We start from the raw sequence: 13,195 nt of genomic DNA, 5'->3' as shown, positions 1-13,195 counted from the left end.
GGAGCACTGGGAGAGAGAAAGCTGGTGAGGAGAGGCAGGAGCTACAGGAGCTTTCACTCCAAGTAGCCCATGGGTGCTACAGAGAGAAGGGCTGCTCACTCCCTGCAGGAAAGGGCTAGGAGATGGTGTAGCTGCTGCTGCCATCTCTCAGACTGTCCCTCCCAGTCCTGCAGTGGTGGCCCCTCTCCTCCCTGCTCACCCCTGGGTGGAGATCCATCTGGGTGCCCAGTTTGATCCATGACTGCCCGCAGCCCGTGACTGAGCAGGTGCAGGGCTCTGCTGCTGTCACCTCCGCCTCTTTACCCAGCTGCCTGCTGCATGAGCCCCACCTCAGCAAGGGCATCGCTGCAGCAGAGGTTGACGTGTGCAAACCAAACTCTTCGAACCAGCCAAGGAAGGGCTGCCTTGGATCAAAACCCACCACGGAAATAATACCCATGACACTCTGAGCTGTTTCAGGTTTTATTTTAGAATTTATAAAATTCCAGTGTCATCCATACTCATGAGCCTTTTTACATGTTTGCATATAGTCTCCAAATTCCAAAGTTAAGGCCAAGGGATCATTGCTATGGAAATGTACAATATGGAAGACGTCAAAGAGAAGAAATGGACACATGCCACAGTCTGCTGCGGAAGGAGGGTGGTGGGGGGACAGTATTAGGTACAATCACTTCATGACCTTCTTTAGAGTGGAGGGTCAGGCTATGGGGCATGAACTCAGATGGTGGTGCCCCAAATGTAACTCAAGCCTAGCTGTGCAACTGGTGAGGGGCCTTAAAGAGGGAGAGGGGGGTGATAGGCTTGGTGACGTAGGACAAACCTAAGCTACAGGGGTAATAACCATTTTCTGACAGATGGAGATGGGAGGGTGTCACCCTAGTTCTGTCTGACCCACCCTGTGTCTCCTGTGCTGGAGCCAAGGCCACCCTAGGCAGCCAAGTGCCCTGCATCAGGCCAAGGTCAGCTTCAATCATGTCTCAAACCTAAGGAGAGCACTGTGAGATTTTGGTTCAACTTCTGCATAGCAGCCTCTTCCAAGAAGAGCTGGCATGGAAAGAAGCGTCGGCATGTCAAGCCCGCCAGATAGAGGGAAAGGCAAGAATGCTCGTCTCAGCTTGCCAGTTTTGGATCTCTGGCTCTGTAAGCAGCTCTAGAGAGGAGAGGCTAAGGGACTCCTGCTTGGCCAAGGCTGAAGCAGCTGGGATAGAGGAATGGCTCAGACCACAACTCTGTAGGACTGAGGCAGGGGAAAGAGGGAACAGAAACCCCATACTCCCTGCCTCCCTCCTCAAAGCCACCCTCTTCCTGGCTGGAGGAGCTTGGACACAGCACCCCTCTTCACGCAAGCCGTGGTAGGACCTAGGCACAAGCGGCACAGAGTACAGAGCATGGATCACCCTCTACCCCCCATATGATGGAGGCCTTAGGGAGGGCTCAACACACCATCAGCCCCCCAGTGCCATCAGAGCAGAAGCCTGGCTCACAACCTCTGCAGCCCAGGGCTGGGGCAAGGCTGCACCTACAGCCTTGGGGCCAAGCCCTGTTCTAGCTCAGCGAGCAGTCCTACAGTTCTCTCCATTCACAGCCTCCCTCATCATCACCACACTCAGCCTCCACCCAGCAGAGCTCCCTCTGCCCCTCAAAGAAAAAAGGCTCCTGTTGCTCCTCCTCCATGCTTCTGCTCTGGATGCAAGGGCAAGAACTGGAATAGCTGCTCACCCACTTACACAGAGGCCACCATCGTACTGACTTTTGAGGTAGAAAGAAGGCAACAGTAATAGGTGTTTCTACCGCTCGTGCCTAGATCCTGCAGTGCTAGTAGAGAACTACAGCTTCCCAAGGCCGTGCTTCCCACCAGCTCCTCCTGGGCCATACCACTGCAGCATCCTTGGCCAACCCAAATCTGTCCCATCTGGCAATACTGTCATGTGCTGGATCACCTGCCTGCTCCCACTGTGGGCTGTTGGGAAGGGTGAATGTGGGCACACAGGAACTAGGAGCGGGGTCTGTCATCACGCACTGGAAGACTTGTCAAGCGTGCAGGTGGGGGCTGTGCTTGGTGCTGTGCTCCGAGGTGTTTACCTGACCAGAGTAGCCATAATGTTGCTCTGGTCCCTTCCATCTCTGCTGCTTCTACAACCTACTGAAGGCTTTGCTCCTTTAAAAAGCAAGTTTCTGACCTTTTAGATTACTTTAAGCTCTCCCCACAGTCAGCTATCAGCATTAAATGACTTTTTGGCAGTTAAAAGGAAAAAAAGTTGATTGCACTCTACAAAGGTAAGGTAAGGCCTGGGATAAACACAAAGGAAAGAGGGCAAACGTTTTGGCTTTAGAAAGTCAAGGAAATTTATTTCCTGAGGTCATGAGACAGGAAGTAGATTCCTAGCCACAGTAAAGGAGGTCTCCTAATGAAGGCGAGAATGCCTAGTAAGACATGCTCAAGAGAGCAGATTGCTCTTGGGAAGCTGCGAATCTTAGCCATTTTGAGTCGATTATGAAGTTTCTAACAAAACCACACACATTTAGTGTTTGAATCTCAGTGAAGTCTTGTTCCAAAGGGGGAAAGAATATCCATCAAGAGATGAGGGTGGGTCCTAGCCACGGTGATAGCTGAGGGGAGCAGGATGGGGTCTAGCACTCCAGACACCATTAGGAGACCTCTTGGGGCAATTGACTTGTGCTCCAGCCGCTGGGTCAGATTTCAGACAGGAAGTATTTGTGGCAGGTTAGTGTCAGGTCAGCGGGCTGGAGGAGGTTCTGCTTCCAGGTCATTATCGTTTGGGTCCCCAGGGAAGAGTCTTGGGGGCCACTTGAGCCCCAAAGCTGGGGAAGTCTTCAGAACTGCTCATATCAGGGGCCTAGAGCAAACAAAAAGGGAACAAGTTAAGCTCCTGCCCTGCTACAAACCTGCACGGAGCTCAGCAGCATTTCTGACGTCCCATGAGTCCTTAGGACTGCCCAGGCTGGGTGGTCAAGCCATCTAGAGATGACATCTAGGAGGGTGCAGATAGGAGCAAGGCACATTAAGGACTCTGAGAGTCCAACCTCAGCAACTCAGTCACTGGAGCAGGGTCAGGCCCGTCCTGCAGGAGCACTTGGACAGCTGGAGACAGAGCTGCCACATGTCCCAGATCACTGCTCCCAGCCAGAACACAGCTGCAAAGGTGGAGCTGGCTCTGTGCTGCAGGAGAAGAGGCAGAAGTTCCAGGGCCCTGCCTCTAGAAACACCACAACCTGGCAGGACACTTTCTGGTAAGGAACCCCCATTCTCCAGCAGCTCCACAGTGGGATAAGTCAGTGTGGGTAAGACATTTGCAAGAGACAGCAGTGCTCTGGAAGCTGGACAGGCATAACCAGCCTGCTCTCACCTTGCAAAGGCCACTGCTTTCTCTGCCACCAAAGGAGGAAGGAACGCTCTGTTTCCCCAACCAAGAGAAGAGGGCCAGACCTCAGAGTAAGTCCTCGGCAGAGAGGACCCTGTGTCCCCAGGCTTGTAGAAGCAGCAGCACTCACCTTTTCATTGTTGACGGTAGCCCAAGGGGCATCTCTCACCACAAAGCCCTTGGATGGGGTCTTGGACTCTTCATGTGAAGAAGGCTTCATATACACCTGCATTGCCTCATTGTCCACCACATCTGCAAGCTGTAATGACACAGCCCAGTCAGAGGGGAGGATCCTGATAGTTCCTGGTATAACATGCCTCCCTCTTACCACCTGACCATGCTGCAACCTGTCCAAGGTCACCAGTCTGTTCTACAATGACCAAACAGTGTTTCTGCACTAGTCCAAGGGCCACCAACAACTAATTGATGCAAGCTGCAGCGAGACAAGCATATGGACATCCTGCTGGTGCCCCAGCATTCTCATTCACTATCCTCTCCTGGACATCAGAACCAGTCCTTGCATTGCTTCACAGAGCACAGCCTGGGCTCTGCACACAGTTATTCTGAGGGACAGTTGCAGAGGACTGCCACTTGCACAGGGCTTAAGTTCTTTAATGCAGTGGCAGAAAATACCACATACAGACATTTCAGACATCCACCTCTAAGGCAGAGGAACTCCCTTCTAAGCCCCTGCACATATTTGTTGAACACTTACATATTCTTCCTCCAAATTCAGGATGTGATCGATAGCTTCTTCCACATTCTCAGGGAGTCCTGTCACAGTCACACAATTGGGGTCAGGAGCTCCGCTCTGGGGAAAGCGAATATCCACCTGCAACACAAGGAACAGGACGGGACTTGCATCTGCACATCTGAAAATCCAGACTCCCCGCAACCCTCATCATTAGATTCTCAGAAGATAAAAGCCATGATCTGTTCACTGCCACAAGTCTCTTTAGGACTTCTACAATTCACATGCTGGAGAGTACACTGGGATATACCTATCCCTGAAGCCTGTCCAGTTTCCCCATGACGGAAGGCAGAAGACAGTCTGCAGTAATGACCCATTTTCCAGAAGCTTCATCTGTTCTCACTGCCCAGAGGACCACTGCTTTCTGTGCAGCACTTGCAGCAGAGGCACGAGAGTTTGCATTTCCAGACAGTGTCCTCACACTGCTGTAAGCATTTTCATCATCAAGCCATTAGCATGAAACACAATAAGCTTTCTGTCTCCTCCACCGTCAGAGTAATCCTGGCTGACAATCGCTTTATGGAGCTGGCTTAGTGTACCACATACACAGCCACCAAGTTTTCTCACAGCTTGCCTTCCAGATGTGTGCAGGAAAGCCAAACTGAGTCTAGCCAAGATGCAAGTCTCCAAAAGCATCATCACTTTGGATTCACACTCACTACTTGCCCTGTAGTAAAGCTCACTGCTACTGCCACACGCTGTCAGGGGCAAAGGTCTCTGCCCTTCCCAAGCCAGCTGACTGCCACATCTGGAGCGCTGAGAGTGTGTCAAGATTCCCAAACTCAAGAGCATCAACAGCGGCCTGGAGAGGTAAAGAAATCCGGAGTATTTCCTTGAGTTAAGCTCCACTGGAGAGGGTCTGGGTGCAGACTCCTCCCAGAGCTCCCCAGCAACAGGCCTAGCTGTTCACTTTGAGTACTCAAGAGTAGCTGACATACCCACCTCCTCCCTTTGAAGGCCACCTGGGGACCCTGTCTGCAAGAAACCCATGAAAAGGGCTGCACAAAGGGGCAGACCTCAATGACGTTTGCTGGGCTAACCCGGAACACCAAGGAAGCACTTCCAGGTTCCTCTTCTGCCTGTGTTCCAGCAAGACAGGAAGAGCTCAGCCTCTTCCCTGTGTGGCTCCCAGAAGAAAGATCACTCAGAGCTGAGGTTGCGTGGGAACGGTTCAGCTGGTGTCTGGGTGTGGTATCCAGGTAGCCCAGCTGCCTTGGGCATACCAGGGTGCCCTGGCCCACAGATTCTCCTCACATGCTTGTGGTGACAGAGGTGGAGGTAAGCAGGACAGCACTGACGTTTCTTTTGTGCCTGTTCCAGCTCAAAGTGCTCAACAGGCACAAGACATAAAGACCACAAAGGATACGAGCCTCATGTTCCAGAATTCAAGCCCTAGCATCAAGCTGATACCAAGCTCTTAGCACACTGGCCACTCAGGCCCAGCCCAACCTGTGTGGCATTGCCCCAGTGCTCACCTTGAACTCATCCATGATTTTGCGGATGGCTTTACCACGAGCACCAATGATGCGTGCATGAACACGATGGTCCAGGGTCACATCCTCAGACACCATCTGCTCCAGCTCACCAACTATCTTCATGATTGCATCCCGGGCAGCCTCGGCATTCTTCTCGTAGCCAGTGATGGTGATCTGGTCTTGGGCCTGGTAACAGGGAAGTGTGTGTGCAACCAGGCTCATAAGCAGCCGAGCAACTTTTCTCCCTGATTTACCCCTCCACCTTATCCAGAGCCAGTGCTGGGAATTTAGAGCCCTAAAGAAGATGCTGTGCTTCCTATGCTCAGTGACAACCAGCACTCCCTTGCACATCTTATGACCTCTCACCTGGCTTTCATCATCCTTGTCAGGAAACTGGATGTTGACCTCATGCTCTGTGCGTATTTGGGTGATCACTGCTCCCTTCCGCCCAATGATTTTAGGGTGATACTTGGGATCCACAGTGACTGTCAGCTTGAAGCTTCGCAAGGCCTGCAACAAAAGAAGCAGCGTGAGATACAACAGCAGGAAACACATCATGGCTGGTCCAGTGATGTCCATCTACATCGCAGCATTTCCTTCTGGCTTCTGAGATGCACAGAACAGATTCTGCAGGGTCATGCTTGAGTATACGTGGCTATAGAAGAGGACCCAAGACATACATATGCTGGGGCCTTGTACTTTCACCAAGTTCAGCAGGAAACTACAAGTAGCAAACAACCATCCAACTCAACCCTCACTTCAGAGCTGTAATAAGGATACAGTGATAATAGGTACAGAGAGATCCCTAGCACAGTGAGGTTCCCATCCTGCAGAGTCCTGAAAGCACATGAAGTGATAAAGCCCTGGACAGTCTAAAGTTACCTAAAGTAAAATCTGAGAACTCTCCTGTCAGTTCATGTAAAGTGAGTTACTTTTGGGTAACACACTGATGGGCACTCCACATGCACACAGCACCTAAGGGTACTTTGAAAAGACGAGGCCTTCACCTGACAGGACAGGCACAGGCCTTACCCGATCCTCTTGTTCAGCCTGGAGCTCTTTCACTCTTTCCAGCAGCCCCGCCTTGGCACGGTCCAGATTGGTAGACAGCCCAGTGATGGTGATGATATCCGACTGCAGCTCAGGAGCAGGGACCTGGATGTTCACCTGAGTAACAAGAAGCAATTATCATTTTGTATCACTTGTGATGCCTGTCACTGCAGGTTGGTATCACAGAGACCAGCTCCCACCCAGATAGCCTAAACCACAGAATCACAGAATGCTGAGGTTGGAAGAGACCTCTGGAAGTCATCTGGACTAACCACCTGTCTCAAGCAGTTGTCTGGTACTGCATCTAGATGTTCTTTGAATAGAACACTGTTTCTTCAGCCATTATCAGATTGCTTTGCTCTAGGGCTTCAGCCCCTAGCAGCGCCTGTGCCAGCCTGGAGAGGCTAGGAAACAAACACATGGTCAATAGGGCTGTCTGCAGCCAACCTGCATCAGCCCCAAGAGTCCCTGTGGGCTTATGAGAATTTTCCCAAATGGGCAGGCACAGCAGAGCTGTTTCCTACGGCTTAGGAGGAAAACAACTCTCACACTGGTGAGAAATCCCTGTAGGCACCAAACACGTTATGCAGCACTCATGGCATCAACACTAATCGTACAGCTTCAGCACAAAATCTACTGAGCTTCAGAGCCAGTGACTAAATCACGCAGGTCTCATTTTCTTATTACAGAGCCTGTATTCCATGGTCAAGCCACAACAGTCCTGAGTATGTCGCAAATGACTGCCACCACCCCAAACATGGTCACTTGCAGTTTCTTCAGGACGGAGGAGATCAGAGGAAGGGCAACTACTTACTTCAAACTCATCCATCATTTTGCGGATCCCAGTTCCCTTCTGGCCAATGATATAACGGTGAAGATCAAAGGGAACCTCCACCTCAATGGTGACAGGAACAAGAGCCTGCAGAGAGTGGAGCACAGTTTACCAGCTGAAATATTTCTCTTGTCTTTCAGGTTGCCATATACTTGCCCAAAAGAACGTGTTGCTGCACTGAGTTATATTCCCTTGTAGTAAGGATACAAACTTTACAGGAAGAGAGAACAGCTGCAAACACCAACATGACCTGTTGGGTGCTGAAAGCATTTTTTCCAAACAAGCAATCTTAAACCCTGCCTCTGGGGACAGGCTGTTTTCATATCCTTGGCTTCCATCTAGCAGAGACTTTGAAATCATCACTAAAGCAGCATGGCAAGGTCTGCTAAAGCTAGAATGATTCAGCTTCAGACTCCTCTTTCCAGCTGTGCTCCACAAAACAAGTCTGTCACGCTTTTATGGCATAAAAAAAGTAGGACTGCCTATAGGCTCTAGCAACTGCAAGGTCAGGCACAGTGATTCAAGCTGCCAGGCTAAATCACAAAGCAGAGAACTTCCCTTGTGCAGTACAGACCACCTCTGTAGTCAGCATCAGTGACCACCTGGACTGCAACTGTGATTGTGTCACTTTTATTACCACCACTAAATCTGCAGTGATCTTCTTGCATCAGGACATCAATACATTACAGGGCTAAGAGGCTTTGAAAGCCACATACCTGCAGCGCCTCCTTTGCTGCCTCACACTTTTCCCTGCGGCCAGAGATGATGATGATATCACACTTCTTTGGAGAGCTGGGATCTGCATCCTTCCCATCCTTGCCTTCCCCACCTTCCTCACCATTCTCCTGCATGGCTGGCTCTGCAACTGGGGCTGGAAACATAGAAAGTCTCACATTAAATGCACAGAGGCCCCTCTTTGCTCGTTATCTCGCTCTCTAGATCCTCAGGCTCTGACTGGGCTTTGCCACCAAAGATCTGACACTATAGACTACTATGGAGCAGGTCACTCCTAGCACAGGCAGCTTGCCATGGCTTAGCCTGGAATGAGCAGAACAAAAACATTCACTGAGACAGTCTGCTTCACACCTCTCTGCACAGCACTGATACTGCTTTTGCCTGCACAGAAAGGACCTGCAGTTGCACTATGGAAGCAGAAGCTGCACTCCTACGTTAACAGAAGCAACAAGTAATGCTGGCAGTTTCTTCCCCAACAGGGAAGTTCAACAGCACAGCACTGGATATTGCAGCAGGATGGCTAGCACTAGGCCAGAGTATCCAACAGGCTCCAGCTGTGCTGAAGTTCAGTACCTCCAGCAATGAGGGCACGAGCTCAGAGACCTTGGTAAGCCTGTAGAGCCCTTTTTGTTGGGATAGGTCCCTGTGCTCTGCAGTGAGAATACATTCAGAACACTCAGGTTTGCAGTTTTACCTCCCAGAACTGTCCTCTCTTCCCGAAAGGGCAAGGTTGGTGCTAAGCCCAAATTCAAGGACACTATGGGGAACACTTGAGGTCAGTTCTCCACAGATTTTAAGTAGAACACCTTCCCTGATGCAGAGTGTAGGCACTGCATTCATGTGATCACACCAGCTACCATGCAAACATGTGTCCATGGGTATACCTGGGTTCTCCTCCCTGTCAGGGAATTTGATCTGGACAGCATAGTCCCGGGTGATCTGCTGGATTCGGGATCCTTTGGGGCCCATAATGGAGCGGTGGAACTTCTGTGGGATGGTGCATTCGATTGTCACTTGGGCTTCCTGTGAGAAAGAAGAGTTGCTCTATTGCAATGCCGCCTCTTTCACACCAGAAAACAGGATGCTGGTGCATGGTGAAATCCATAACAGACATAGAGAGGAGTCAGAAAAGGTAATAGCTGCTGAAAGGGGAAAAACTGAAAGTTTCATAGAATCTGTCCTCTCTCAGAGAAGTTAACAGAGGATTTCTTAATGCAGGCTGCCTCCAACACATGATGTTAAGGGCTTCCAGGACCGAAGCTCAAGCTCTCTATTACCCTGAAGAGGAAGAAGCATTAGAAGAAAGGAAAAAGATGAAGGAAAGAAGGAAAAAGAACAGGTCTGACAGCTGTCCACTTCCAAAAGCCTATACCAACATCACAGGAAACCCCAGAGAGCAACCACTGCCCAAGGCCAGGCACAGAGAGGCACAAGAAGGCTCCTATCTTTTAATGTCTAGAAGTATACCAAGGAAGGGTCTCCTATTTCTACTCCTAAACCCCAAGAACAAATTAAAAAAGAAACAGTTTTCCTGTGACATACCAGGTCCTCGATGATCTCCTGGATGCGTTTCTTGGCTGCCTCCACACAGTCCTTGGCTCCCTTGAGGGTGACTTTGTCACTTTGGGTGCCGGAGCGCGGGAAGCTGACCATCACACCACCATACTCATCTGCAATCTCACGCAGAACCTGCCCTCTCCGGATGACAAAGTGGCGGTGGTGCTTGGGGTCAACCACCATGGAGTCTTCAACCACATTATCCTGCCAACAGATGACAGCCAGTCAACCCTGCCTGCCCTGGTGATAATCACAAGTTTGCTGCACTCAACTGCAGTTTACAACCTCATCCCCAACAAGTAACAGCAAGGAGAATACTCCTGAGCTCCCATAAAGGGCAGCAGATGTTTTAGGAGAAGAAGCACCTCCACACTAGCTCATTATATCTTGCTACAGTGATAGGCAAGAAAATAGAAGTAGTAGTAGTTCATAATACCAGGTTCTTGATGAGGGCCTCCAACTCCTTCTGCGCCTCTTTGACAGCCTCCTCAGTTCCCATGATAGTAATCAGCTCCTGATCTTTGTCCTCAGAGGTTGGGAAGATGATGCGGGCCCCGGTGTTGTCACGCACCTTACGGATGTTGCCACCTCCCTTACCAATGAGGAATTTATGGTACTCTGGCTTTGCACGAAGGTCCACGGTGTAACTCTTTGTTTGCTGAAAGGAGTCACATACCCATGGAACATGACAATGTAGCGAAAATACCCATCAGCATCAACAGTATGCATGTACGTATGCTACCTGCACCCACTAACAGCGTGTTGTAAGAGCAAGGCAGATGCAGTGTGCTGTACAAGTCAAAAAGGTATACAATGTCTTAAATTAATAACACCACCTGAAAGATGTTCTCAAGTAGTATTATTAATCAGCTGAAAAACTAACTCTCCACACAACACAAATGGTGAGAAAACGAGCAGAAAAGACTTCCCTAGGAGGAGGGTTTGACACACAAGTCAGCATAACCATATGCCAGCTGACTGCTGCAAGCCAGGCAGCAGAGGCAACCAACTAATCAGGAAAACATGTTCATATGCTCGTGTTAAAAAGGTTTTCTTGCTATTAAAATCACCAGTCACCCAGCCACAAACCTGGATACATGCAGTAAAATGGAAGAACTTGAGTTGGAATTTAGAGATCAAGAAAAAAGTAAATGAGATATGCAGAGTAAGCTGTTTGGAAGAAGTGTGGATACCCAACAGCAATCAACCACAGGAGCAGTGAGCCTTAACCTTTTGAGTATGCCCCCGCCTTGGCAAAGAAGCATTACAGCCAATTCTTCCCATGGGGGAATAACTCACTGCCACAACTATGGAAGCATGGTTTTCCTTTAATCATCTAAACTGTACTGAAATCCCTCAAAAGAGAATTAGGCTGTCTGATGCCAGGAGCTTCCTAGCAGGCAGAGGGGATCATTTCAACCCCCCGAAAAGAAACACCTGGCCAATACAATTTGCTCCTTCCCTTATGAGACAAGGCTCACCTTTTCCTCTGCCAGGTGCAGCAGCTGTTTCTTGGCTTTCTCCACATCCTGGGCTGGGCCCCTTATGGTCACAGTGTCACTGCCAGAGCCCTCGGTGGGGAAGTGGATGTGGACTCCACCACACTCCTCCATGATGGAGCGGATAAAACGGCCTTTGGCGCCAATAAGGGAATTGTGCAGTTTGGAAGGAATAGACACCTCCACCTCTGTGATGTTGGCCTAAGAGAGGACAGCACCAGGCTTTTAGACAAGCTGCAGAAATGAGTCTGCATCCACTTGGCTTACTCTTTAACTCCTAGGAGCTTTGTATAGCTGTGTGTTAGAAATGCCTTACCAGAGGGGTTTGAGACAGGCTACTCTTGACACTTGAGCAGCCACAAACTTAGGTTCAAGAGTCAAGAAAATGACTGACACTCACATTTGTCTCCTTCTTGCCCTCCCCCACTACAAGTACTTCTGTGTTTATGTCTTCTAGCAACATTCTCAAGTGCTTCATATGTGACAGGCCAGTCGTTTAACTTACCAGCTCCTTCTGGATGGCAAGAATCCTGTGGCGAGCAGCCTCACAGTTTGCTCTCTTGCCTGTGATAACGATTGTCTCCGAGTTGCTGTTCTCTGCCGGGAGATCGATTTTGGTGTTGCTTTCTTCACGGATCTGCCACAAAGGAAAAAAATCTCAGAGATGTCCAATGTCAAAAAAAGGAGATTATATTTTCCATCACCAATGAGCAGGAGAGAGCAGCAAGTGGGATTTAGCTGCAGGCAGTGACCATAATGAGCATTGGTGATAAGAAAACTATCTCACCTTCTTTATGTTGGCACCTCCTTTCCCTATGATGTTCTTGTGGAATTGTTTGAAGATGGGGACAGAAATAGAAAAACTGTTTTCAACCTAAGAGGGAAAGGAAGAACCAAAGATTACACTGTCATGGTGATGCTCCATCCCAGGAACTTGATAAACAAGCTTTTGACAATAGGCTTCAACCCAATAAAGTTCTCTATAAGACATACTTCCAAGAATAAGCAAAGGCAAGTACCTTCTCCTCTAGCCCTTAAATAACAAATACCATTCCCTAACCCCAGTCAGCCAGAAGAGGTGTTCACAGCTTCCTCATCTTGAGGTATTTCAGCCCTAGCCAAGCCAGTATGGCTCTGCCCTATGCAGGGTTATCCAGGCATGTAGGAGAGAACAGCAGACAGATGACCCCCTTACCAGGTCTGCCACCATCTTCTGCATGTACTTGGTGCACTTTTCCACCTCATTTTTGGGACCTCTAAGTTGGACGATGTCACTCTTGTGTGCAGGATCTGGGAAGTTGATGATAACCTGCAGGAGGCCATCATTTACAGTCAGCTCAAGCAAATGAAAGAATTGCTGTGTCAGACAAATGAAACCTGTCAGGAAGATCCTACACATCCACTTTCCCATTCGGAAAGGGTAACCATGTTAGCAGCCTCTGGCCAAAAGAACTATCTTCTCATACATATTACATACAGAGCCAATAAATTTATGAATTGGGAGACAATGTGTCTACTGCCCAAGTAGGATACATCTACTGGATATCTACTGGAATCCTCTGGATTCCTCATCTCCTAGAAAGCCTTACCTCTGGGAATTTCTCCCGGATTTCCCGGATCCGCTCACCCTTCTGCCCAATAATGGTCCGGTGGAATTTTTGTTCAATGATTAGGTCCTTGGTGCGTTCATTTTCCTGATGAAAACAGAGTTTACACTGAGTGTTCAGCAGGAGAGCCACAGACTTAATTCCCAGTTTGCTGCCTGACAAGTTTACTTGCCAGCACTCTCCCTCTTTTCTCCTCCAGTCAAAATTCACTCTAAGTTGACAGAGAAGTGGTATGCAAGGGAATAGAGGGACATATCCATGAAGACAAATTCACACTTGTCATGACATCCAAGTACTCGGTGGGCA

At 49.4% G+C, this 13,195-nt stretch overlaps 1 protein-coding gene across 11 annotated transcripts in view; it reads right to left on the bottom strand.

Moving 5' to 3' along the window:
- Nucleotides 1-497: 497 nt before the first annotated feature.
- HDLBP (high density lipoprotein binding protein) overlaps nucleotides 498-13,195 on the bottom strand; it is a 40,989-nt gene continuing 28,291 nt past the window's right edge. For all 11 annotated transcript variants that reach the window (XM_080624085.1, XM_080624092.1, XM_080624094.1 and 8 more), the window contains 16 exons: nucleotides 12,872-12,976; nucleotides 12,478-12,591; nucleotides 12,070-12,156; nucleotides 11,788-11,919; nucleotides 11,265-11,483; nucleotides 10,220-10,441; nucleotides 9,769-9,987; nucleotides 9,111-9,249; nucleotides 8,208-8,362; nucleotides 7,474-7,578; nucleotides 6,642-6,776; nucleotides 5,976-6,119; nucleotides 5,610-5,795; nucleotides 4,099-4,215; nucleotides 3,514-3,642; nucleotides 498-2,858 (listed from right to left, as the gene is read on the bottom strand). In XM_080624085.1, the coding sequence (XP_080480211.1) occupies nucleotides 2,772-2,858; nucleotides 3,514-3,642; nucleotides 4,099-4,215; nucleotides 5,610-5,795; nucleotides 5,976-6,119; nucleotides 6,642-6,776; nucleotides 7,474-7,578; nucleotides 8,208-8,362; nucleotides 9,111-9,249; nucleotides 9,769-9,987; nucleotides 10,220-10,441; nucleotides 11,265-11,483; nucleotides 11,788-11,919; nucleotides 12,070-12,156; nucleotides 12,478-12,591; nucleotides 12,872-12,976 (2,295 nt within the window). In that variant the 3' untranslated portion in view covers nucleotides 498-2,771. The remainder of the gene's footprint in view (nucleotides 2,859-3,513; nucleotides 3,643-4,098; nucleotides 4,216-5,609; nucleotides 5,796-5,975; nucleotides 6,120-6,641; nucleotides 6,777-7,473; nucleotides 7,579-8,207; nucleotides 8,363-9,110; nucleotides 9,250-9,768; nucleotides 9,988-10,219; nucleotides 10,442-11,264; nucleotides 11,484-11,787; nucleotides 11,920-12,069; nucleotides 12,157-12,477; nucleotides 12,592-12,871; nucleotides 12,977-13,195) is intronic.

This window comes from Psittacula echo, assembly GCF_963264785.1.
Source record: "Psittacula echo genome assembly, chromosome: 7".
Taxonomy (NCBI): Eukaryota; Metazoa; Chordata; class Aves; order Psittaciformes; family Psittacidae; genus Psittacula; species Psittacula echo.
Note: the sequence above shows the minus strand (reverse complement) of the source record. Positions and strands in the feature narration are given on the sequence as shown.